Source organism: Cyprinodon tularosa, unplaced genomic scaffold, assembly GCF_016077235.1.
Source record: "Cyprinodon tularosa strain WSP-4 unplaced genomic scaffold, ASM1607723v1 ctg114, whole genome shotgun sequence".
Taxonomy (NCBI): Eukaryota; Metazoa; Chordata; class Actinopteri; order Cyprinodontiformes; family Cyprinodontidae; genus Cyprinodon; species Cyprinodon tularosa.
Window position 1 is genome coordinate 246,137 of NW_024037937.1, and position 26,881 is coordinate 273,017.

Below are 26,881 nucleotides of genomic sequence, written 5' to 3' on the forward strand. Positions count from 1 at the left end.
AGGTCACTGCAGCTCCGGTCAGAGCTCTTCCTACAATCATCATCGACTTTTCTTAGTTTTATTCAATCTCTCCCAGCAAGGAGTTTAATTTCAGTTTAGTTTTTAATTTTCTAATCCAACAGGTTTCATTATAAATAAACTCCCTACTAATATATCTATATGTAAAATATTGATAAAATTTCACTTCTCTTTCTATCATCAGTGTTAGCTGATTTCAATGAGTTGGTTTTATGATAAGAGAGTCAATGTTGTCTAACTTTCTCTATTCAAAAGAGGATTAATGCACATTTGTCATAATTTTGCTGAGAAACAAAACTCTATTAAAGTTTCAATTCATTAACTGATGATTTAAGACAGTTAAAGTTTTATGGCAGTCCTCCTTTTTCATGCAATCGCACCAGGATGACTGTTAGCTAAACAGACCCTCAGCATGCTGCAGCCTCCACCATGCTTGACGGGGATGTAGTGATCTTCTCTAACTTTCCCTTTATCGTTGTGCCTGAGTAACTTGATCTTTGTTTCATCTGATCTGGAGGAGCAACAAATCAAATTTGATATAGTCCATGTTGATAAGAAATTTATTAATTAGGTATAATAGTATTTCTTCCATTTGGGGAAAAAAAGAAGCAGTTATTCAAATCTGTAATCAAAACCTGAAATGAATATGAAATACATTCCAGTCATGAGTACATGTAAAGTTCTGACTGAAAATGTCGCTTTACCAAATCATGCTATTTTCTTTCTTTTAAGTTGAATGACCAGTTTGAGATTGTTGGAGAACAAACAGAAGTGTTTAAATCAGCATTAACATGTTGAAAGGTTTATTGAAGTTGATGGATGTCTGTCATCTGTTCACAGGTCTAACTGGGAAGATCCTAAACTCCATATCTGCAGCTGGTTTTGAAATCTCTGCTCTTGAAATGGTAACGTTGAAAACAAAAGTATTCTGTTTCATATCCCTCTGCATTCATTTGTAGCCCCTTTACTCTGATACCCCTGAATGAAATCCAGCACAACCAAAAACCCTCAGATCTGCAGTTAGTTTGGAGAGTCCTGGGTGTCCTTTAATGTCAAGATACATCCAGCCGTCCTGATGAAACCTCTAAACATAAACCAGAGCCACAATATTTAGATCAAAGCATACTGATGTCAAAATGGTCACATCTGAGCTATTTAACAAAAAGAAAATAGCTTTCAGTCACCAGACGCTCCACCTAAAGTACGTGCAACTGCAGTTGTACTAAAAGGTGGTTCTTCAACACAACCAATCAAGAATAAAAGGAACATAATGTGCTATTTGTACAAATCATTCACAAGTCTTTGTTTTTCTATCAAATGCAATCCTCACTGGAAAAACGATCTAGAAATAAGTAAAAATGTCTTAAATTAAGTGCATTTACCATTGATCTGAATAGGTAAATGACACAATTTGCCAATGGAATGAGTATTTTTACTCTTAAAATAAGATGATTAGATAAAATGCACTTGAAATAAGACAATGCAGTTGTGTTTTCTTATTTTAATCTAAATTCTCTTGTTCCATTAGCAAAGTGTATCTTTTATCTCCTCAATTCAAGAGCAAATGCACTTATTTTAGGAAAAGATGACTTATCTAGAGTTAGATTGTTTGCAGTGTCAAGAATTTCAAGAAGTTGAAAGAGTTTAGCAAGGAATTGTAAGTAAGAGTTTGTTCTGGCATTCTGTGATTGGCCTTAATGACCATATGATGGTGCATTAGCAAAAATATGATATGATAAAATATCTGCAAAGTATCCATGATTTCAAACCCTGATCTTTATGAGGATTCTTTAAACGGAATATTTTTTATTCAGGTTATAACAAAGCCACTGTCACCCTTTATAGTGAAGCATTTATATCTGATTAATGGATATCCTATATATGCCTAATCCTGCCTTTCTTCTATTAAGTCTCTAAATTCCAGTCGACATTTAGCCTACTTTTCTCTCTCTCTCTGTTTTTTTATATATTTTCTGACAGTTTAATCTGGACCGGCCAAATGCTGAGGAATTCTACGAGGTTTACAAAGGCGTCGTCAAAGAATATCCTGTAAGTATAAACATGTTGTGCCATCATGGAGATACCATTTCTATGACTCGTTACATTTGATTATAGCTAAACAAAGGAAGAGGAAAAGCTTAGTTTGAGCCGCAGGAGATGAGCCGTAGCTGTTACGCGTATTTCCTGAGATGCAGCCGTGTTTATTGTTACATGTTTAAATGGGTTTGCAGAGTATGGTGACTGAGCTGTGCTCTGGACCCTGCATGGCCTTAGAGATCCATGGCACAGATGTACAGAAGTCTTTCAGGGAGTTTTGTTGGCCTCCTGATCCTGTAAGTACCTCTTGTTTTTTATGTTTTTTGTTTTCTACACCAGCAGTAGCTCTTCAGTATATCAAACAATGAAAGAGAAGCTTTGATAAGTTTTCCATGAACTTTGTTCAGAAGTGCAGTCCTTATAAGAAAATAAAACAGTTCAGTGCATAATTTTTTCCACCTCCCCCGAAACATAAAAACACCAATTAGATTAAATAAACATCAGTTGTTGATAATACCAGTTATACTTGCAGGTTAATAGATGCTGATTTGTTTAATAAGACCAATATCTGTTGATACTGATGTTAGTACAGATGTATTGTGCATCCATAGCTCTTTTTTATTGTCTTACGGTGTGTCGCTCTGAATACCTTTTGCTTCATGGTTTCTGGTTTTCATACAAAGTCTATGACAGATAGCATTATTCAAGGGGTTCCCCAACATCCTATCATTTAACAACTCCGCCGCAGGGGGGGGTCTGCCGTGCCAAACAAGAACAGATTATTTAAAAGTAGGATCATAATCTTGTTGAACTGACTGCACAGAGGATGTTTTGACACAAAAACATGTTGAAACTACTTTTGTTCCCACTCATCACAGCAAATAAACCCAAGTCAATCTTTAGATCGCGTTGTACGAGAAACAGGCAAATGAAAACAAAAGAGCAGTTCAGCTATCTTAATGCCTGTAGAGGGGGAAACATCCAGAGCATCAACAAAGCTGACTTTTTGAAGCTCAAAACGCTTTCGGGATGACCATGCAAATTCTCAGTGATCCGGGTCATGGCGACCACAGAACAGCCTTAAATTGGAAGCCCGCAGTCATTTGTGTAAATGTTTGGACTTCTAAGCAGGAGTTTTTATCAGCCGCCCTAGAGCAACCTGTAATTGGATCACCAATGCTTTTAAGCACTTTGATGTCCAGCCTCCTTGGCACATTCAAAGTCAGTCACTGGGTCATTTGGTCGAAGTTTCGCACTTATCCATCTGAATCATTATTTAAACAGCTTATGTAATTTTACAATAAGTTTTAAAACAGAGTTGTATATACTTGGTAGCTGTTCATTGTTGCCTCTTAAGTGGATCATTTAGAAATTTAGAAATTAGAATTTATCAATACAGTATGAGAAGTTACTATCTTACCTCCGTTTCACTCCTCAATTGTCTTTATTTAGTTCAGATTCATATTAGCTGGTTCCACAAATGAAATATAAAGGCTAGAGGAGCAACATTCTCTCTAAGGCGTCTTTGTGATTCATGGAAATGCTAACAAAAGCACCTCTAAACCATTGGACAGAAAACAATCAGTACTTACACAGGAAATGGAGGTAGGAAGCTGCTCGCCATCAACAGTCTTCCTGTGTGTAACATAGGTACTGGGAACAAAGCTGTGTTTCATCTCAAATTAACTGCATGATAAAAAAATAAAAGTAAGGCAGTGTAAAAATCTATTAAAAAAGCATTTTTTATGTCAGACAGTTAAACTTACTAGAAACTCTTTGCATCCTGTGCCTCCTACATGCCTTGTTTATTTAAAGTCGTAGGGAAGTCTTATTTAAATGTCAAAGCGTTCTGGCTTAAATATGTATATAAATGTACTCTTTATCAGAATATAGTGTCCCAAAATTTAGAAAATTTCTATTTAAAAAAAGTCCTGTCTTAAAATATGTGATTTTCTTTTAATTATCTTATGCATGCCAGTTAGTTTTACGTCAGCTTGTACACCTAAATTCGGCCAATCATATATCAACGGTCATCTGTCAATCAAATTTTTTTCGGTCATAGCATCTTGATTCATATGTCGCAGCTAATATACGCAACAGTTGAAATAAGAATAATTTTCTTTCCCACTGAGTTCCGTCCCAGTCTTCACAGGGATGGACGTCTGTGTCTTCAGCAGGCGTAGAGCTAACAGAACTGGCAGCGTTGTGAGGCAAGGCCTCAAACATGTACGGCTGTAAGGCTTCTACACCAAACCAAGCTTCTGCCGCCCTGGCGTCCTCTTCCACAACATCTTTGTTCCCCAATTTCCTACTCTAGATAAAAAAGGATGACGCAGGACACTCATCTACGACCTCCAACACAAATTCTCCTCCTCTTGCATGTTTCCGCTGTCCATAGCGTTCCTTGACAGTGTCGTTTCTAACTCACCAATTTAGTTCTACTTGGTCCCAATGGAATTTCCCATGCGAAACCTACTAGCACTAAGTTGCTAACTGGTTAGCAAGATGCTTCCGACAAACCGGCCACAACCAAACTTGCTTACGAACCTTCCGCCATAACAATCCCGCCCCCCTGATAAGCGACCAATCACATTCACTTTATTCACTCGTGTAAAATCGGGCACCACTCAGGAGAATTTGGAAATGCAACAGTCGGAACAGCCGCTTCCCTACGACTTTTAAAATGTATCACCTTCTATTGGACACATCTGCTAAGAAGCAGTTTGATATGACAACTTAACAAATATCCATTTTCTTTCCCTTACGCTATTCTTAATTTCCCTCTTTTATAATTCAAGTATCACATTATGTATAGCTTAAAATCAGGCTGCTCCTTAAGGGGATGGGTCAAAATAAAGAGAACGAATTTTCCCATTGTGGGACCAGAAAGGGATCTACATTACATATAAAGGGGAACAGTTTTTTTTTTTTTTTGTAACTCCAAAACATGTATATGGAAGAGTTTGTTACTTCAGGCAACAAACACAAACCTGGAGATAAAGTGTGTGTGGGCGTTAGTACTAGTTTATGGTCGATCACAGAAAGGACAGCACTTGATGTAATATCGGATCAAGAGGCTGCGCTTACTCAGCATAAGTGCAGCACAACATACCTGCAGACTTTCTCCTCCAAATGCATCTGCGACCGATGAGTCAGCTCTGAATCATGTTAATAATTTCAAAGGGTCAGCTTGTTTTTGCGTCTGATGGAGACTTTTATTCTGCTTTTTCCCTGTTTCATCATCAGCTCTACTCAAACGCATTTAGTGGAAATGTTGTGTCCACTAAAGCCGCAAAGAGGAACAAAGCTCTGACAAGGAGCAGAGGAATGTTTTCATCACATGATACCGACACTTTTCAGTGACTCTAAGACAATTGGGCATCTCCTAATTCATTAGCAACTGCTTTCAGGTTTTCTTTATGGACTTTAGTACAAAAGTGTCACAGCTTCTTCACATCCTCTTTGATATTTTCTTGCTTTTAATTTGTCAAAATATATTTAACAGCCTAAGCAGGAATAAAATTGTTAAATTTTAGGCCATGGTTTTTTATTTATTTATGAAATTACCAAAATCTTCAACAGATGAATCAAGTTGACTTTTACTTTACATTACTTTTACTTTTTTTATACTTTAACTGTATCGTTCTTAAGCACCACGTCACTGAATTCTAAGTAGTTTCCAAACTAATCTGTAACTTAAGTTTATTTAAGAAAAACAACGGTTCAAATTTCTCTTCCACTTTAGAAGCACGTTTTCAAGTATTGAGTTCAGTAAGTCAGACGTTTCCCAACTCCTCCATGCTTCACTTCCTGTCCCCCAAATATCACTAACTTCTGTTTGAGGACCCCCTGTTGGCAAAATAAGAGACAGTGGCTGTGTTTCCACCCAAGTGTCAAACAAAAACGTGAATTAGACGTGTTTCCATCCATTTGAGTAAATTAACCACAGCGTCATACGTTTCGGTTACGCACAGCTAGCATGGACCACAGATCAGTAACGGACCGAAGTGTTGATGAATGTTTGTGTTCAGGACGCCAGCAGCACAATCAGCAGCTGATCAGTCGTGTAAATCTTTGCTAATCCAGAACAGATTTGTCAGATTTAGATTAGTGAAAAGCTAATTTGATCATATCCCAAATTCTTCCAGATAAACTTTGGTTTTCAAACACACAATCCAACTTCAACTGTAATATGGTTTTCAACCATGTTTCCCTTCCTCTTTGTACATAGTAGTTTAGTTTAGTCGAGTTTCTCTAGTTTTTAGTTAAGAGTGTTAAACGGAAATATGATTGACTTGGAGCTGAATGATTTTTGTTAATAAACTCTTATATTTTGAACAGAAGTTGTGGTAATTTATTCCATGTATGTGCAGAATTAACTGTTTGACCATGATTAGAGCTTGAATCACTCTTTCATCTATTGTTCTAACACAAAGCTAGTAAGGCGTGTGTTCAGAAACAGTATATAACAGCCGAACTAATATCTGATTAAGATAAGATATTATTATTATTTATAATAAGTATCAGAAATACAAATTCCCAGCTGACTGGGAATCGAATAGAATAGAAATCCACAACATTAATGCGGCATCCAACCTTGCTGGGCATTGAACATTAAAATCACAACAATTGTGTTTCCATATCCTCTTAAAAACAGTTGCTCTTGTTCGAAAAAGTCAAACAGCACATTGGCCGAGTGTAAAATCTTTTTTTTTAAATAAATTAAATAGATTTGAATTTTGCAGTTGCCATCAAGCTCCGCCCATATGGGGCTGGGCTTTCGGTCACGACTCCTTCGAAGACGTATCTAACCCTTCCTAGATACGTAGGCAAGTTTTTAATAGGGGCAGCCTGTATGCGCAAAGTTCTGAACATTGACCTGAACCAAGATATATCTCAAAATAAGCTAATACCCTGGTCAAGGTTAAGCAGTGATGCTTTGCTTGCCATATGCATGCCATTGTCCACTCGTAGACGAGCTCTATGTTTTGAGTACATTTAAAGTTTAAAAACCAAAGCGACGTCATTTTGTCATTGAAAAAGCATTTAGGTGCCCCGTCAGCCAAGGTGGGATGGTCCTTTCTTATATCGTTAAACAGAGAAAAAGTTTTAAGGTTTAGTTTTAAATCCCAACATTTTTTATGTTAATATATATTATTACAAGTTATATCTTATATTTACGATTAACAATATTTATTTTTTATGATGTAAAAAAAGAAAACTATTGAAATGTTTATTTTAAAAAAATTTCTGAGGTCATCCAAGTCCCTCTAGTCATCCTAGTCTTTCTGTCAGGCAGAGATGAGTGATAGAGTATTTGTTTTTTGTTTTTCTGATATTTCAAGTTTTCTGTCACAGTAATGTGTTGTTCTAAAAGTATTTATTTATATTTTTGGCAAGTGATAAAAGGAAAAACATACAGTCAACACCTCAGTCAGCTGTAGAGCAATCTAATTCGTTTAAAGTTAAAAAATGTTTCCATTCAAAAGGGAACTTGAATGTTTTGAATTATTGGATATACGTATTATTGGATATATTGGATATACGCAATACGTATTGGGTATCCAATGTATCCATATATATGTATATGGATACATTGGATATACATCTTTAACTTTAGTATGTTTTAATTGTTTTTAGAAACATTTTAAGTTAAGTATTTTAAGTTTTATGAGGTTTTCTATGGATATTATATGACTAACCAACGTAGTGCTTAAATATGAAGCGGAAAAAAATGGTGCAGTGTTATTAAAATCTGAATAGTGTGGTGTGTATTTTATGTTAAGCTCTCTTTCCTTTCATACTCAAAAATAAAAGTTTGATGCAACTCCTTTACCTAGAAGGCTAGCAGCTAATTTGTTGAACTTCCCCTCAACATAAACCCAGTGTGCTATGAAGGTCTTAGAGGTCTAACATTAATAATTAACAAACATCACAAAGACCTAGAAGCACAGCAGGCTGGTTAGATAATTAAATATTATACAATTGTTATAGAATAAGATAACAGAACTGCTTTATCTTATTTTTATATTCTTATTCACATATCATATTATTCCATTGGCAAATTGTATTTAAATCAGATGAAATTATAGTTATTACAAGAAAAATTACTTGCTTTTATTTCATTTTTGCAGTGTAGTAGCTTTAGAGGAGCTGCAGAGAACCGCAACTCTGGTCAAAGTGGAAACAAAAGCATTGTTTAGTAATGGGAGCTTAAAATATGACTTTCTTTTTCTTTTTTTTCTTTTTTTTTTGCCTGAGGCTAATTTTCACCACACCATCCATAGTGTAAGCTGGGAGCTTTATGCGTTGTGGGGATGTTTTGTTTTTCCAGCGAGGATTTGTCTAAGATGCAGTTATTTTGCAAAGAAAAATAGGCCAAACTATCTGCTTCTATATAAACAAATTAATAGCATCTCTCCCAGCTGTAGTTGCAGTAACAGATGGTTCTGCCAAGCATTAACTCGGTGCAGATGAACACATCCACGTCATTTTTCTGCCTCTTCACAGATATGTGCCACCATATGGAATCACAGGTTGTGGTTGTCATGTCAAAGTGTGAAAAGTTCATGGAGTTTGAATACATTTTCAAGGTGATGAACAGTAGTTGTGTTATCTGCACAGAGGGCTCACTCTCAGCTGCTTCCAGGCCTCCCACCCCACCCAGGACTCTTTGTGGGTCAGTGCTTTGATAACACTCAAAGTGAGAGGTCATGCTGCTTCATCGTGGTGTGACCTCAGATGCACGGCAGTATTTCCTCACCGCTCACCTAAACGTTTGCACTCCCTATCCTGGGGGAGTGGAGCTGTTTAGCATTAGCAGCAGACGGTCGCCGCAGCTGTCTGAGACCCGTGAGGGTAAAACGCTGCTGGCCTGAGGAGTGAGCACAAAGGTTAGCAGACTTGTTGTTTCAGGCCGCAGTGTTTGGGTGGGAAACAGAGTAGGGGACATTTACTTGTTGACTGGAGCGTACGCCCGTAAAGACATTCCAGACATTATTATCGCATTAAGAGATAAGACTGAACTTTCTCCATAACTCCACACTGGTGGAAAAGGTCAGAACGTCTTTTACCAGTAAAAAGCTTAGTTATTTGTGCTAATAATAAGCTATAGATTTGTTCTAGCTGACTAATCTATAAACAGCAGAGGTCTAATGGGAATCACCTTGGTTTTCCAGCTAGGCTGACGGCCGTTGAAGCCGAATCAATGCCTGTTTCCTCAGTGGAGGAAACTCGTACAGAAAAAAAGGGATGCACACTTATGCACGACTAAACCTCCTGCTGCTTTGCTCTGCAGCCAGTCAGCCATAGAGGGTGAGGGGGACAGCGATCTGCTGCCTTCCATTTAGATCTACTCCTTCCACTTTAAATCAGTAATCTAGTAAACCATGCCTGCCCCCTGCTAAAAATAACAGTGGTTTCTTGTTGCATTGTTGTGTGTTATGAGCACAAACATCCATCAGATGGGCTTTAAAAGCTCTGTAACTGCTGTTAGCTGTGTTTTCTCCATTGATTTTCTTTCCCATACCAGTTTCAGAGAAGATCATAACTACAGAGCTATATTTAGCCTGCAGGGTTTCCGTTAAATGATAAATACTCTGTTACCCTTAAATGAAATTCAATGCAGCCTCAGAAACCTCGTAATTAGAAGAGGGAATCCAACCAGCAAGCAGATCACAACTAAATGCAGGTTAAGCCTGGATTAAAATATTTTTAATGGTTTGTGATAAACGTATAAAAGTTCTAAGTCAACTTATTGTCATGTCTTAGAATCCCCTTTAAGATAAGATCATACATAAAAAGAAAAATGCAAAAAATGTGCTCTACAAAGTTAAGAACTGGTGCTGCCTTTTCCTAGAAGTCCTCAGCCTTGCTGAGGAGAAATTCTGGAACGACCATATTTGCAGGATTGGTTCTATAAAGCAGTAGGAACAGTTTGTTTAAACATTGAAATCAAGATTTAAGTCTAGACTTTGACTAGGCCACTGAAAACCCTTCATTTTGCCTTATTTAACCAATTGTTTATCCTGCTGCATAATCCAGGTGTGCTTAAGTTGAAGGTGACAGACAGCTTCCATGGTTTTCCATGTAGGGAAGCTGAAAAACTGAGCTCATTCATATCTTATTTTCTGGGATAAATAAAATCATGATTCAAAAAATATTGTTCTATTTTCTGTGATCTGATTAAATGCTAATTAGTACTTATAAAACTTTGATGATGTGAAACAATCACATGTGCCCAATCAAAACAAATCTTGAAAAAGGTTTGAACTTTTTATCAGCTGCTGAGATCTGCACAGGAGTATGACTACTAGGATGGGGGGGTCAGCAGTTCATGAAGCATTAGACGTCCCTGAGCTGTCATGTGACTTCTGGGTCATTACCGTCCACAGAGGGTTAGTTACAGGAACGCTGGTCTGCTCTACTGAAACTCATTAAAACCAAACCTTTATATTTAGCTCATATGGTTACAGGGAGCAGTCTGTGCAAACAAACAAAAAAACTCTCCTACTGCTAACTAGATTTGTCCTTATTTCCCTTTGGGGCACAGTATGGATGCTGCATCATGCAGGCTTTCATACGAGGAAGCAATATTTTTGTTTGATTTAGTAAGTTTAAAACTTTGCTTGTGTGAAACTACTGTAATCTGTATTCAAACAAAAAGGGGCCATAAGATGAGCTGGATTTAAAGCCTTTCTTTTAGCTGGGCTGTTGAACAGGCTGTGATTTATTTTAGGGACTTCTGGGATGCAGACATTTGAAAAGCAGCATTAAGCTGCAGATTTGTCTCTGCGGTTGGGGTTTTTGTGAATCATTTACTTAAAGTTAACTAATTATATAAAAAGAAAGATGGTATTCTAAGTTTAATATTTATTTATAATAAATTCATGTAGGAATTAGAAGAGACTGAGCTGTAGGTTTAGTTTTTGTTGGGAAGATGGGGAAAGTTTTACGATGGGAATGATTGGCTATAAAACAGGGTTATAAGAATAATTAATCTGGGAATCCTCCAATCTGGAGAAACAGGGAGGTAAATTCAGCAGAACTTTTGGAGGCGATTGGGTGAAGCGACACCGGGAGCCCACCTACCAAAGTTTGGTTTTAACAAGTCAGCCGACGCTAAGAAACATAAAAAAATTACGCTTTTTTTCACTTTTAAAGATGAGATAGGACGGATAGGATCAAAGATGGATGTGATAGAAGCAGCTACACCTACTTCCTTCCGCACCACCGCGTTTTCTTCACAGCTATATGTCCCGCCTTAAGCCACAATACAGGAACTTGATTGGCTGACCCATTTTCAGTCTGTCTAAAAGTGTTTGTGATTTTATCTTGCAGCCACGGTTAGATTGTACAGATGTTCAAAGTATCGGATCTTGTACTAAAATGGTACAAGGATGATATTCTGATGAGAAACAAATACACCTCAAAGGTTTTAAACACCATCATTCTTACAGGTTTTTTTTTCAGATTATGTCTGGAAAACCAAAATGTAAAGTTTTATTTGTTTTTTCTTTCTTTTTTTTTTTAAGGTTTTTTTCACCAAACCTGACCACAATGTTACCCTGGTGGCATCTATCCATCCCTCCACTCCCTACTTATCCTTGCATGTTCTCTGAGGGGGGGTTGTACCTATCTAAAGAAGTGTTTTGATGAGGCACTGGATGCACCCTGGATGGGTAATTAGGAAGACATAGAAGACGTAGTTATGATTGAGGATCATTTCAGATAAAGGTGGAAGTTTGCCCTTATTTAGCCCCACCCCTTTTCCGGTTCAGTCATTTAATTTTACATCTACTTCCTTTAGTTTATATAAATACTAACATGCTAAACAGTGTACCTTTTACTGATACAACGAAGACATTACAGTGAAATAAAGGTTGGAGAGCAAAGACTCTCAGGCTCTGCTGAAGGATTTGTTCTCAGACAGCAACAGAATCAAACTGATTGATTAAAAAACGTGATTATTTGCTTTTGCTTGTTAAAGATTAGGGGAGGCTAGCTAATCGTAGCACTCAGGTGGATTTGTTAAAGTGGTTTCTAGTTAAAAATGTACCTACGATGTGAATTGATCATTAACCAGTAGAGAGACATTAAAAGAACCTAAAACGGAACCAGGTGGTCCGTAGAGGAACTACACCTCCTGACGTCCTTGAAGATTCCACCTTACTCCTCTGTCCAAACAGCCCTTTTCTGTGTGTGTTCTCATGCATGGAGGGTCCAGTTATTGACCAAACCTCTTACCACACAGCATCCATAATTATTATCCATGATTGCAGGAGTCCAAGGGTCAAAAGTCCTCTTGTTGAATGAATTATGTACACCCTGCCCCTCCCTCTTACCACAGATCTTGTTGGAGGGCTGCATTTCCTGGAGACGGGCAGGAGAACCAAGCCCAGCTTTGACCTTGGGAGTGTCTGATGTAGAAAGGAAACAGTCATTTTGACTCAAAAGAGAGGCCTCGCTGTTTATGAGCAACAGGGGGGAGGAAAGAGGAATTGGGAATGAATGTTACAGAATATATAAGAAAAGGGTTTAGTTATATTGCTGTTAAAATAGGTTGGGGTTGTGTGGAAGTTTTAATGCATGTATCGACAAACAGAGGGGGCCTGTTGCTCGCATTTAAGCTTTAAAAATAACTTGACGCTCCTATATCAAAGCTTTGCTGAGTGTCACTAGTTTTTTTTTTTTTTGTGGTGCTTCTTCTCCAGGATCACATGATCAGCTGCTGAGTAATCACAGTTTTATTAACACAGCAGGAGGACAGGATGTTCGGTTTCCAGCATCAGCTGTATCATCATCCACACCAGGCGGGGGGGGTTTGACATTTGGACACAGAAGTTTGCAGCGTTGTGTGTCTCAGACTGCTGCTGAAAGTCACAGCTGAATGACAAATAGGATGATGTGTCCTTGTGTTAATCAGGGAAGATATAACAATCAGGCTGTTTTCTTTCAAACAGGAAATCGCACGCCTTCTCCGTCCCAACACGCTGCGCGCCCTTTATGGCAAGGACATCGTGAGAAACGCGGTGCACTGCACAGACCTTCCAGAGGACGGTGTTCTGGAGGTGGGTCACTCAGTTTAATCCACCCGTCAGCCTTTTTTCACATGTCGTTATGCTAGCTCATTATTTACAAATAGGTAATAGAATAAAAGGAAACGCAATGTTTTTACTCTTAACAAACAATCCTGTGGTTCTATTTTGCCCCTCTTCACTGTGATGCCACTAAATACAATCAAGCTGCCTTGACAAGTCACCTAGTTTGTAATTAGAGCCCACCTGTGTGTAATTTGATCACATTGCATGTGATTAGATGGAGATAAATACAGATCAATAAGAGGCTGAAATACACTTTATAACAAAGCATCTTGCTTTAAGTCAATACTTTAATCCCACTGAGAATCTGCAGTAAGACACTCCAAGTTTAGAGTACTCCTAGAGATCTGAAGCACTAATGGCAGGAAAAGCAGGCAAAAGCAGGCCACACTTTTCAGATTTTTTTTCGTAGTTCAAAAGTATTCACTACTTTGTTTTACTCTGTCTCGGTATTGAAGTGTGTGGCTAGAAAAAGCTCTGTATGCTTCTCCCACACATTCTCACCCCACAAATAAGTCTCCTCATTGTCCGGCAGCCCGTGCGTGAACGGCTACCTTGCTTTTGGCCAAGAACAAAGCTCCCCTCAACTCTGTGAAGCCGCGTCTTTAGACAAGTCCCATGACTCCGCTCTGTGGGCCGGGGCAACCTCAGATCACGCTGGTTTTGAGGAGAACAAGAGTGGCAGAGGAATTTTGAAACAAAACCATTGTTTTCGCAGGGAGTGGGTCTGACCAATCGGACGTCATTGTTCAGGAAAACTCCTGATCTGTACGCTGGACAAACGCTTCCTTGTTAAACATTAGCCCATGGCTGGCCAAGCTGCCATTTTCTCAAGACTAAAACAGAATGACCAAGAAAGGGCTTGTGCAGAGGAGAGAGTGTCTGAAGTCCAACACCTGGAATTCTCACAGCAGACATAAAGCATTCATTCAGATGAAACTCTGATTCAGCTGCGAACCAGTATGTCTCATTAATAAACCAAACTACCTTTAGATTCCGGTAGCCACCAATACAAAAAGGTTTAGTTTAAAAAAAATTTAATGTATGAAGGTTTAATTCTTTTTTTTTATTCCCTCTTCATTTTGTTTTATTTTGGTTCCTCCTCCAAAGATTTTTGCCTGAACAGCTATGGCAACAATGATTTTAATGATCAATTATATAACAAACAAAAGTTTGTGAACAAGACCATAGGAGGCTGGAATGAAACTGAAAGATTACAGATGGATGTAGAAATCAGTTAAAGTCCAGCCGTGTTTTGTAACCAGCTGATTTTCGTCACTCTCCTGATGTCATCTAAAGCAGAACAAGCAGTTTTTCTCTCTGAGCTCCTTTAGAAACCCTGCTTTAAAAGTCAACCCCTTTTCAACCAGTGTTTGTGTGCATTACTGAAAAACTGCACACTAACTTGAAAATATCTTTTCCAGGTGGAGTATTTCTTCCAGATTTTGGACGGATGAGAAAAAAACAAAGGACGAGTCACACTTCACCACACACTGCAAGATTTCAATGTTGTCTCAATTTTCTGTTTATTGTTTCAGCCTTATGCAGATTAAATAAAGTGACAAGATCAGACTCCTGACATTTGTTTTGATCTAAAACATTGAATTAAGTTTTTTTGTTGTTGCTTTTTTTCACACCCACTAAACATCTTATAACACGGGATACTGCATTGCCTCTGATTTTCTCGAAAGTTTTAGACCAGCGACTTTGGTTTTGGATTCATAAACATCACATGTTGAAAAAAAAAATGTACAACTGCATAAATATAAAATTCTTCCATTACGAAAATGGCTAAAACATTCAATAGTAAGTTACATCACGGAACGTGACGTCTCCAGCAAAACAGATTTCAAAGCACTGAGTTGCCACGGTTTCCATGGAGGTGACAGTCTTCTGAGGCTGGACCCACAAAGCTTTACACTAATGAATTAAGAATGAGCGGATTTTAAGAGTATCAAAGAGAAAATCTCATCTAAATCTATCTAATTGTGAAGCTGAACAAAAACAAACATATTAATCTACAGCAAACTTGAATAAAGAAAGGCATCAAAACAAAACGACAACAAAAAAAAAATGATGGAGCGCAGTCATCTATTCACATCTGGGGCCTTAAAGGTTCAGAGTACCATGCTAGTATTTCGGTTAGTCTGAGCACATTGACAAACACTCCGCGCACTCACATTAACACCGCCTGCACAGACACGAGCAAGCGACACATACACACACCTTGGACCACTAAAGCAGACATAAGACAGGAGGAGATCACGACAGGACTAGCCTACAAACTCTGGACACTTCAAAAATATATAGAAACCACGTGAGGAGCAAACACCATGGGGACAGAGACACAAGTCGCTACACATCAGTAGTGAAACTGCAGTTTTACAGTAATCGATGAACATCCCATGGCTTGAGGATTTTTTTTTTTCATTTACAGTAGAATAAATATTTGCTATTGCTACTTTTTTTTTGTATTTTACATTCTAACTCTGGACAGAAAACACGGAAAAGCTAGTGTAAAGCACACGGATTAAGTGTAGGTCCTGTATATAATGAATGTTCAAAGACTAGTGGTGTTTTATCTGAACTCTTGAATACCTCTCTATGTTTATTGTGCGCTCATCCTGCCTGGGGTCACGAGTTAATGACGAACTTAACGTCAAAGCGTCCCTGATAGCGGTCCTTCTCGTTGTAGTCGATGTTCTCGCCGTACACTTTGCACTCGATGCGGAGCTCCTCGTTCATGGTGAGGTTGGTGAAATGGATTGCCACCAGAGGCTGCAGGTAGTGGGGATGCAGCCTTTTGCCGTAGTACGGGTAGTACTGGAGAGGGAAACCACCCCCTATGCCATAGTACTTGATCCCTGCGATCTTGCCTTCGTCTTCTTCCCTCTGTAAGCATCAATTGCTGAGTTAATGGAAATAAACTGTGGGAAGCCTAGGTCTCTCTACAAGGCAGTAATCCTTGAAGAGAAGGAAGAAACATACATAACTCTACCTTATTCTTGCAGCTAATCGGGATGACGTTATCAAAGGATCTGCCCTTCAGCTCCTCTGGAAGTGATTCATTCTTGGGAGCCTAAAAACAGAAGCAGTGGTTGATCAGCAGCATCCCAAAATTACTTTTTCTTAATTTACAGAACTAAAGTAAATTCAACCTAAGGAAACAAATGGATGACAGAAATAATTAATCCTGTCAAAGCGTTGCTCTGAACCCGAGTGATGATACTACAGCTTGGTTAGGTTGCTTTAGATGATGTTAAAATGTTTTTAATCAAAGCACCACATGCTGTTTTGATTAACTTGGCAGCTTCGGTGCACCTATAGAAACTTCTGACTCATTTCTGTATGTGAAACAATCATGTTTAATGTTGCTGGGTTTTCCTATCAAGTAAAGCATGTCTTTGAAAACCACCTGAATCAGAATCAGAAACCACGCTGACAAATACTCCATAGTGAACAAGTTTCCGGTGTGATCTTACACTTTTTTCTGTATTAGTTTCCCATAAATGCAGTTTAGTTCAAATGCCAGGAGCTTAAATTGGTTGCACGGAAAAAAAAAAAAAAAAACATCTAGGTCTATCATGCAAATGTTAAACTATCTGTCAGCAGCTTTAGGTCTAAAGATTTGAATTTGAGCTGTTTTTTATTCACAGAAAACATTTGATCACACTTAAACATAACAGCGGAGATGTGATGTAATAGCTTGGGCTAATTGCTGTATGTTCAGTAAAGCTATTGCTCTTGTAGAAATGTTAGAACTACTAACATTTTCGGCATCAATCTGCAAAAAACTACAAATGAAGACCTGAATGTGACCTACAACCAGTCTTTGTTTTGTTCGTCTTTTTTCCTCAGGTTGTTCCCACAGGAATGAGTCTGCACAGGCATGTCATTGATAGCAGTGTTTACCAAGGTTTTGAAAAAGGTGTGGAATCAAAATGGCTCCAGTTTCAAACAAAGAAACATTAAACAATGCACCACTCCTTTGCCAGATGATCTACTTCGTTCTTAGTTAGGCAGAATACCCCTCCCCCGCTTGTTTCTGTGGACTACTAGTTAGCTGAATTCAAGTCTTTAGCGTCTAAGAAAAACAAATCTTGTTCTTTGGAAATACTTAAAAGGCTAATCTTTCCCAATCTGGATTTTATTTTCTTCTTCAGCTCTGAATGATATGCAAAAGGTGAGATTCTGAACTGAAGTTATTGTTCTATTTGAACGAGACAGAACTAAAATCTCCAACCACCTGTGGTCCCGTACCCCACTGGTGGGACACAGTTTTCTAAAACATATCTGTGAAGTTTGTTTGGAAAAGTTCAGTCTAGGCAACTAGACGTAAAGTTTTCTAGAAGATGTTTGTCATCGAAGAGGCATCTTGGATGAGAGGAAGTTAACAACACATCAGAACGCTCTAACGACCATTAACCAGTTTCTTCATTTTCCAATCCAGTGGGAGGGATCAAAGCCACCTTTTGTCCCCCCTAATTCTTCGTTAGACCTACAGAATTATAATCTCAGTGCTTTCCCACCCACTAGTTAGAGCTGAAGAAACTTCTTTGATCAGAGGTGAAACATCTTCTGGAAAACTTCATGTCCAGTTTTCTAAAATGTTTGGCACGTATGATTTGATGCAAACATGCAGACATTTTTGTAGTTTTTTTTCCCTGCCCCCTTTCAAACTACTACCATTATCAAATAATCCACAAGTCCCATCTTCCTTCTCTACAGGGTAAAGGTTGTAAGGCTGGTTTATACTCAGAAACCAGGTCGTCTGCGTGTGTGTCGCAGTGAATGCCAATATGCCTCCGCCCCTTCTGCAGACACTCTGCTGCACCTCTCCAAGATTGTAGGTGACCGCAGACAGTGCAGCAGACAGGAGACCTCTGATTGGTCAAATCTACACCCGCTCTACACTATGCGTATTTCCTGTTTGGTACCATACTGGCTCATTTTGTTTATATGACCGCCATTGAGGAAAACAACTCATGAAGTTGGACCAGCTAGTAGAGCGAGGTGCAGAGAATGCTGGGACCCTTCTTCCACCTCAATCCGCGCTCTTTTTCGCTCTCATGTCCCTTCGTTGTCGCACAAACTTGCCCCCACTTCCTCACCGCCTCGGCCGTATCTAGACCCACAGCTAGTTTGTGATTGTCCCTCTTGCAGACTACGCTCCGATATCGGGTATAAAGCAAAATATCTCCAACAAGCTCACTGCGACACACTGCTGCGGGACTATAACCAGCCATTTAGAGGCAAAGAAGCCAGCATGTCGCATGGTAATTAAAATAGCCGGCTTTTTGTTTGAAAGATTTGAGTAATCCCTGTCCAACTTTGATGTTTCTTTACTCTGGAACATTGTGCTTGGAGACTCGAAAACCAACGTGTCTTAAGCTCCATAGGTTAACTATTTGGTAAATTTCTGTCACAGACATAAGCCCCATTTACACTACCCTGTGAAAGCCGATCCGTGTTCCTGAAGACCGTCTACACATCACGCTAGTGCGGTTCCTCGTCTCCGGACTGATCTCGTCACAGTTTTAAAAGGGTAGTGTAAATGGGGCTATTTGCATTAGTTTTTAGTGGGTTTAAAGAACATGTCTGTAACATTGTATATATGTTAGTCTGCCCCAATCAATATCAACCCAGCAGCTCAAAGCAGAGGACACATACCCTTGGTCTGTAATTGACAATCCTGTTGAGCTTCACAATAAGGCACGGCTTCCCTTCCTTAAAACCGAAAGTGGGGTCGGCTATCCCGTCACAGCTTCCAAGCACGTTTCTACTGAAACGGCAGCTTTTCCTAGTACCCAAATCCTTATCATCCAACATACCACGGTCTATGTAGGATAAGGGGGTTCCTACAAAAAAATAAAACAACAACCAGTTAAATCCAGAAATGTAAGGCAAAGCTGTACACATTCATAATGTTTACATGAAAGAAAAAAAGATAACTTCACAGCTTATGTCCATCTCTAATACTTGCCTCCGCAATCCTCATACTTCATGTCATCCTCCTGCTTGTCATCATCATATTGTGTCAGAAAAGCCGCCATGCTCTCCACATACTTCTTATATGTTTCCTCCTTGCTTATTGTGAAAGAGATTTCTGATTTTTCAGAGCGGGGTGTGTGAGACAGACCTGGGAAACATCAGAAAAGTTTAGGTAAGAAAAGTGAAAACAACTTAAAATAAAACAATAAAACCCAAACATGCAGTAGCTTTAATTGGTTTGTGATCAGTGCAAAACCCTAGCAGGTTTTTGTTCTTTATCATAAGACAATGTGGGGGTCTTGGGGATTTTCCCCGGATGGTCTCTGGCAGCTCTTGGGAGTGGTAATTTTCCACAGACCTCGTGCACAAGGCCCTACTGAGGCGTGGCATGGCAGCGCAGGGGCAGAGTGAGATGGGTTTTATTACCAATCAGAGACAACATAACATTCATCAACCTTTCCTTTTTTTCCGGTACTAGCGGATGGATTTGTTGCCATATAGTTAAGCAAGAGCCGGCAGAGAGACGAGAGTAAGAATCTCACTTGTGAAAGTTCACCAAGTCCCCTGCCCCCACCCAACCAGCCTTACGTGTGGCTCTCTTACAATGGAAACTTTTAGCCCCAGAGTGAGAGGCGGGTTGTGCTCTAAGAGAGAGAGAGAGAAAAAAAACTCTGCTTCCTTGTTCGTGCCTCTAGTCAATCCTTGCTGCAGCTCACCGTTGCCCAACTCTTTCACTGAGATGTTATTTTTTGATTGTTGCCGCTTAGAGTGGCAGGAGAAAGAAGTCTCCCCTCTACAATGACTGCTAAAAATACCCCCAGAGCTGAAGCATGTGTTGCCCAAACAAGTGTTGGCACAACATGACAGGGCTCTTGACACCCACAAAAAAAGAAGGAAACTTAAAAAAAAATTGCAGGAAATTTCAAAATGTTATGTTACGTCCATGTTATAAATGTTTTCCACAAGAGAGAGAGAGAAAAAAGGAAACAAAACGGGGATAAAAACTGATTTATTTTCCTCTAAACGCTGTTAAACAAGCTCTTCATTATAACCAGGCTTGCTGATAGTCATAATCATAGCAAAAAAAAAAAAAAAAACAGATCGTTTCAGTTCCCCTGCAGCCTGAGGGGGAACCATTGACTGGCTGAGAGGAGTGAAGGACAAAATGGCTGAACCTATTTGAGGTCAGAAAGACTTCTGATAGAGTAGCAGCTTATTAAAGGCACACCCAAACAGGCTGCTTATTTTTCTTTCCTTCTTTCTTTTTTTTCAAAAAGAGAAGCCCTTAATGCTGCAGACATCTCTGATTAGTGCAACATCCCAGCCGATCACGCCGTCCTTAGCAGCATCAGATCACTACCTCAGCCAGGAGTTTGGACAAATAAAAAACAAGAGAAAATCTGTTTACCTGGTGGAGCAACTCTGTCCTGGTAGGTTGGTTTATAGTCATGTAAGGTCAGGAGCATGGCCTGAATGGTCCCGATGAAAATCCCAGCCAAGCATCCATAGAAAATCACGTAGAACAGGAAGATTTTAACTGAAAGAGAAATGAGCAGATAAAGTTAGAGATGCACCAGGGGGTCGACTGACCTGCTCTGATCGGCAGGGAGAATACTGACAAAGCTTTACTCTCTGTTCATTTCGATGGGTTTAAAACACAGATCTCCAACCCTCTTATATCTGGGAATGCATAATCTAACAGTAGCCGAAGCGTTTACCTGCAAAAAACCGAGATGTTGTTTTTTTGAGGCGCTGATCCCAGAAAGAACACCACAATTAGTAAAGCTGTGATGGGTGTGGGAACCGAGGGAAATTAAAGCGATTAAGTCATTACGTGCATTATTTCCGCAGGCTCAAATAAATTCTGACTTAAGCCCTTACAAGTGTGTGTGTGTTTCAGATCTAAAAATCCTCAGATTTAAAAGATAAGCTCTAGTAAACCTGGCTCACGGTCAGAGAAATAACAGACATTAATTTTCCTTAAAACAGCGCTGTAGCGTTTTAAATTTCCTCATTTCAAAGTTGCAGGAAAAAAAGGAATCTTCTCACACTTCCAGCCTATCAGATTTTACCCCCCTCCTCAGTCTCGCTCAAATGCTACTCCAATTATGTAACGGCTGCAGGGCCACACTTCCAGTGCAACAAGATGAGTCACTCTGCCAGGCGCCAGCGCTGGCTCCCATGCAGACCCCCGCCACCGCTCCATTCCCACCCCCAATGTGTCACTTCCAACAGGTTCCTGGATGAAAACACTGTCCTCGCCCCATTAAACAAAGAGCTCCTTATTTATGTTCTTGTAGCAGACCGAGTCTTATTAGTTTTCTTTGTCGGCTGAGTTTCATTAATGCTGAGCAGGGGGGGGGGGGATAACTCACTGTTACAATGTGAACCCACTGTTGGCTGCTTGTAACTTGGAAGGGTTTTTCGAATCACCCCTTTTATATAGTTTGAACTTGCTTTGCACCTTAAACAGCGTCTATCCCCTTAAATCCAGACATAACTGATGATCTGATAATGCTGTGAACTGAGATCTGGGTGACTTCTTTAAACCGATGCTGAAGACTCATATCTTGCCTAAACTTGACCTTGTACAGATGTTAAAATAGGGCCAACAGTTACAGTCTGCAAGGGATCATCTCCTTTTTTTTAATAGCACAACCGAGAGACAGGTAGATCAGTTTCCTCTTCCCTCATGTGCACCCTTTAAATATGTCCCTCTACTTCCAGGACCTGCTCCACATCAGCTTCCACAGAAAGCGGTTTGGTGGGTTAACAGGCTTAACTCGTGAGCAATATCTCTTGCAAACAGAGAGGCCTGCAGTGGGCCCTACCCCGCTCGTGTATCTGGATGGCTCTGATATTGTTTCAACACGTGTTTGAATGTAACAGCTCTTACATTTTTTCTGGATAGATGATATGATCAGACGCTGTCAGAGGCAGTCTGCAAGGCATACCACCGCTCAGGCTAGAGTAAGACACGGAGAAAGGGGACAGCCTGGATTATTGACCTCCATATGTTCCCCACTAACATACACCTGTCTGTAAAGCAAACGTGTGTCAGCGAGCAGCGCAGACAGACGGCTCTGTGAGGCACCTGTCAGGAAGTAACAGTAGACACGCCACCATATCAGGAACTGACGCATACTGTAACTTTGTGCAAGTCTAAAGATGTTGCACTGAAAGCCTGCTTTAAACAAATGTTTTCTTGACAGGCAAACAGGCGAATCAGGGCCACCAAAGCCAATAAAAAAAATATATAACCGTATGACCTTTCGAGGTCATTCTAACATGACTATATTCATATAAGTGCTGTTAGATAGAGAAACAGCCAATCCCTCTAAATATATTGGATATATTCTTTATAGTGACAAACTTCTTTCTTGACTGATCCACATTTTCAGTGGTTTAACAGGTCTGAGCTGCTAGTATTTGATGGATATTTAAGTGCCACTGATGTATTTAAGTTAAAGAATATGTGAATAAAACAGTTCATTCTGCTGTTCAATGGAAAATCCTGGTTTTATTGCTTTTAAGTAACAAGAAATAAAAGTTTGATCATGCTTTATTTCAGAGTTGTTTGTGATATTTTTATGCACTGATTAAACAATAAAACCAGCAGTGAGCAAATTATCATGTTTATAAACTTGTTTTTCTACCTTTAATTGATACAAATCTTTAACATTGTTTTGGCAACATACTTAAATGTAACACCCCTGGCTCAATTTACCCCCCTGACAACCTCCTATATACACATTTCTGATGTGTTACCACCTGCTTCTGTTTTGTAAACAAACCTTCAACCATTTTGGCATGTTTGGAGAACTCTTTGTTGTTATTTTGCATGTTTCTGTGTGGACTAGCCGACTCATAAAATGACATTCCCTGCCTGAGAGAAATGGTTAGAAAGGAATCATTTAAAATTTCTGAAATTCTTTCAGGGTTTTTTGTTTTGTTTACTTGACTAACTTAGGTGTCCTAGAGTTTCAAAACAGAGACTCAAAAATACAATAGTGTGAGGGGGAGGAGGGGTGGAGAGTGAGGCTGTGGCTTCTGGGCACAGTTTGAATGAAGCCCCCTCCCTCCCCCCTCAGGCCTGTGAAGTGGACCTTCCCCACTGATCTCTTCCCCACAAACACGTTTGTTAAAGCGCAGAAAAGTAGTCATATGTAGTCACGTGACCATACAGGAACGAAACAACTGTCCTGTCTGAGTGTCACCACCCGATCCCCTGCTTATTTACTTTAAAAAAAAAGGAGAACGAAGCTAAACAAAAATGTACCCGGAAATACGTAAAGTAGCCTGAATCAGTCTGAACGCAACCAGTAGTCTCTGCTCAGACATACCTGTTGCTTTCAGTAGACATATTTTTAAGCTTCACTTTACAAAAAATAAAGAAACAGTCATTGATTGTCGCTAAGTCCAGCTGCGGAGCTCTGTAATGACACGTGCGGAAAAGTAGAGCTCCCCAGAGTTCGCCATTGGAGCAGCACGCGCCAGCTGTGACGCGGTAGTGCGTCTCCAACGGCTGCTAATCTTTGTTTACCTGAAGATTTTTTTCGCATCAAAGTGTCGCGAAAGCAACAGAGCGGGTCTCTCAGAGGGAGGAGGGATAAATACATAAATAAATAAATAAATATGGCAGACAGAGGGGCGGCCCACGAGACATGAGTCGTGATCGGCTGCAGCGCGGCACCTTGTTCCCAAACGCCGCGTGCGCCGAACAGAAAATAATGGTGATCGTTTCTCACTCAAAAACCGGTTCTGCGACACTATCCAGGAGTGTGTAACGGTTGCCGGTTATACTATAAAATCATCCTCCAGATCTGATCGCATTAGTTAAGATTCCCCGATCGCCTTAAAAGTGTTGAAAACTATTTTGAAAAATGAGTTTAATTCATTAATCTGGAGTCTGGGGGGGTGGGATTAGAAGGTGGGGCCTAGCAGAATTAGCCATCCGCTTATAACTGTGGAAATGTCTTCTTATTTCCGTTTACTTCTCATTTTAAAGGAGGATCGAATCCAAAAGAGTAAACTCAAACCAGTTGAGTGGACGGCTCTGGCCCACAATCTGTCCTTCAGGATGACCTTTTTTTTTTTTTTTTTTTTTGAAGGGGCAATAATAATTGACTGGGGCTACGCCTACGGTAATGATTGCCTATTACAATGTATTTATCAGTTAAACCCGATCCGGATCCAGATAATAAAATAAGTTTTTTTTAAAGCTGTCAGCTCTAGTGAGAGTTGATTGGGTTATCGTGATAATGAATCACCTTTTTTTCCAACTACTCTTGATCCTCCTCGCTTTGGAGTCACAGAGGAGTTTGTGTCGGATTTTTAGTGAAACTTCTCGTCTCCACAGTCTGCGCTGAAACCGAAGTCACGACTCAGCATGTCACTGTGCTCTAACAGGTGCTGACTCTCTGCACGGTGAGGAAATGAAGAGAAGAAAAAAAAAACGGTTTCCATCCCCCCTCTATGGTTACCATCCCTTCCCTGACAGCCGCTAGCAGAGACTAGCTATGACCGATGAAAGAGAGGAAAAAAAGGGAGTACTTACACCAACTGCCCCCTGTTCGTCCCAGGAACTCTCTCTTCTCTGAATCCCACATAAATTTCCTCCATCCTCCGTCACTTTCTTTGTTTCCAGACATATCACTTCCACGGAAAAAGGCTTTCCCCCCGCGTCCTCTAACGGTTAGACCGGAATTTTTCTTTTTTTATGGGTAATTTTAAATCAAGCCGAGGCTGTTAACTGCCCTTCACAGGCGAGACGAAAGGACAGTTTCGTACCCGACTCCTCCAATTGTACCACTCACAATTTATCTCGCAGGGAAGCGGCTCCGCCCCGAAAACTCCTGTAATAAGTTACCACCGAGGAGGGAGGGCTCCGCTCGGCAAATCACAACCCTCCGCTGCTTTTTGCGTAATCAACGAGTGGGTGGTGGTTTGGGTGGGGGGTCACAGAGAAAGCAGCCAACGGAGGCGTTTAAACTCTACCTGTGTCATGGCAACCATTCCGGTGTTCTCTACATCCCATAAACTAACTAATGTATTGGTGAATACAGTACAAAGTTCCCATAATGCACCTGGCTGACATTAAAATCACCTTCGCAATGTAATAAATGTTTTCAGTTATATCAGGGATATTACAACTTAATAAAAAAGTTTTAAGCTGTGAAATGATTTGCAGAAGTACAAAAAAAGATACCAAAGTAAACGTAAGTGCGTAAATGTTACTCATTACCAGCCAGCTCTGTTAAAAAGTTGCCTTTCTAACCTCAATGATTAGGCTGCTGGCCATAATGGAACAAGCAGTGCTTGAACTTTTATGTAACAGCTTACTACAGCTGGGGAACATATTGCTAGTTTAAATGAATCCAGCTACTTTAAGGCTGAAGAAATAAGCGTGTTTTCTTTTTTTCATGCTCCAAAATGGGCAATTAAGATTTGTTAAAAGAAAAAAAAACTAAAGCTACACTTGAAAAAAGGAAACAATATTTGAACACTTAACAGCAGTAAATAGTCATTCCAAAAAAAGTTAAATAACTATGCACTGGACTTTGTTTCCAAGTTTGAAGACGTTTCGCTTTCCATCCAGGAAGCTTTTTCCAATTCAAAATAGGAAATTGTGAAGACATTTCGACGAAAAGCCGCCTGACACTATTTTTTTCACTATTCAGAGAACACACTCATGTATGGCTTTAATGACTCCTAGAAACTATGAGGGAAAATACATTTCTTATGAATGCCGCTTTTCTAAGACTTTTTTGTAATTTTTAAAGTTGTTTCTTATCAAGAAATGAAACTAACCGACTAACTAACTAAGTTTTATGACCTAAAGTGCAGCCTTGTTTCTCTGACCAATGTGCACAGAGGTTATAGGCCTTGAGGAAGGAGAAAGCCATAAATTTGCTTACCAGAATTGGACATCCAGATTTTCTTTTCTACAAACAATCTTACACAATTCTGGGTAAGCCTGTTTTTTTAAGCAGCTGCAGTAATCATCGAAATAGATATCCAAAAGTCTCTGGTACAACCTTACTAACTTCCAAGATGCATTATAAGGGTCAAATACCTGGTAAGGTGAAAACTTCAGGAACTCTTAAACTTCTTAGAACTGACTTTATTGACCCCGATGAAGGTCACAAACTGAAAGATGTTTTCCCCTCACTCAAGCAAAAAATTAGCCAGTTTTAAGACAAGTTATAAATGCATCTATAACACCATGAAATAAACCTTATGGAAATAATCAAACAAAAACAAAAATTCACAGCATTCAACTAAACAGGAGTCAAAAAATCAGCATCTTCCTAAAGGGATCCACCATAATTTGTCATAAATGTTTATGATCAACATACAAAGTTTTGAACTGAGGCTGTCTATGGTTAAAAACATGATGTTAAAACCATGACCGTGTCCGAACGTCTGTCCTAACCACTATATAGGGCCCTATATAGTGGTTAGGACATTTTAGATGAGTGTCCAAATGTCTAGTGCGGAGGTCTTCAAAAGGGGGTCTGTGACCTCTAGGGGGTCCGCGGAGGTACTGCATGGGGGTCGCCAAAGTTTTGGTTGATTACACTTTTTTTATATTCCCCCCTGCAATTTTTTCCACTAATTGAAATGTCTTTAAATCCACATTAACATGAATTCAACAGACTGTAGTAAACAGATAAATGGAGGCAGAAGATGTCTTTCACTCATCAATGCACACATTCAGAGACACACAGGAGCTC

General features: G+C 39.6%; 2 protein-coding genes across 2 annotated transcripts in view; one reads left to right on the forward strand and one right to left on the reverse strand.

Moving 5' to 3' along the window:
* nme7 (NME/NM23 family member 7) overlaps positions 1 to 14,721 on the forward strand; it is a 28,414-nt gene extending 13,693 nt beyond the window's left edge. Inside the window, exons 8-12 of the mRNA XM_038303915.1 lie at positions 859 to 923; positions 1,999 to 2,067; positions 2,250 to 2,351; positions 13,017 to 13,124; positions 14,579 to 14,721. Of these exons, the coding sequence (XP_038159843.1) occupies positions 859 to 923; positions 1,999 to 2,067; positions 2,250 to 2,351; positions 13,017 to 13,124; positions 14,579 to 14,611 (377 nt within the window). The 3' untranslated portion in view covers positions 14,612 to 14,721. The remainder of the gene's footprint in view (positions 1 to 858; positions 924 to 1,998; positions 2,068 to 2,249; positions 2,352 to 13,016; positions 13,125 to 14,578) is intronic.
* atp1b1a (ATPase Na+/K+ transporting subunit beta 1a) lies at positions 14,656 to 24,974 on the reverse strand. The gene is made up of 6 exons (XM_038303949.1): positions 24,703 to 24,974; positions 20,554 to 20,682; positions 19,138 to 19,293; positions 18,825 to 19,012; positions 16,153 to 16,233; positions 14,656 to 16,046 (listed from the first exon to the last, which is right to left on the reverse strand). Exons 1-6 carry the CDS (start codon positions 24,794 to 24,796, stop codon positions 15,789 to 15,791), a joined length of 906 nt encoding a protein of 301 aa, XP_038159877.1. The 5' UTR covers positions 24,797 to 24,974; the 3' UTR covers positions 14,656 to 15,788.
* Positions 24,975 to 26,881: the final 1,907 nt, after the last annotated feature.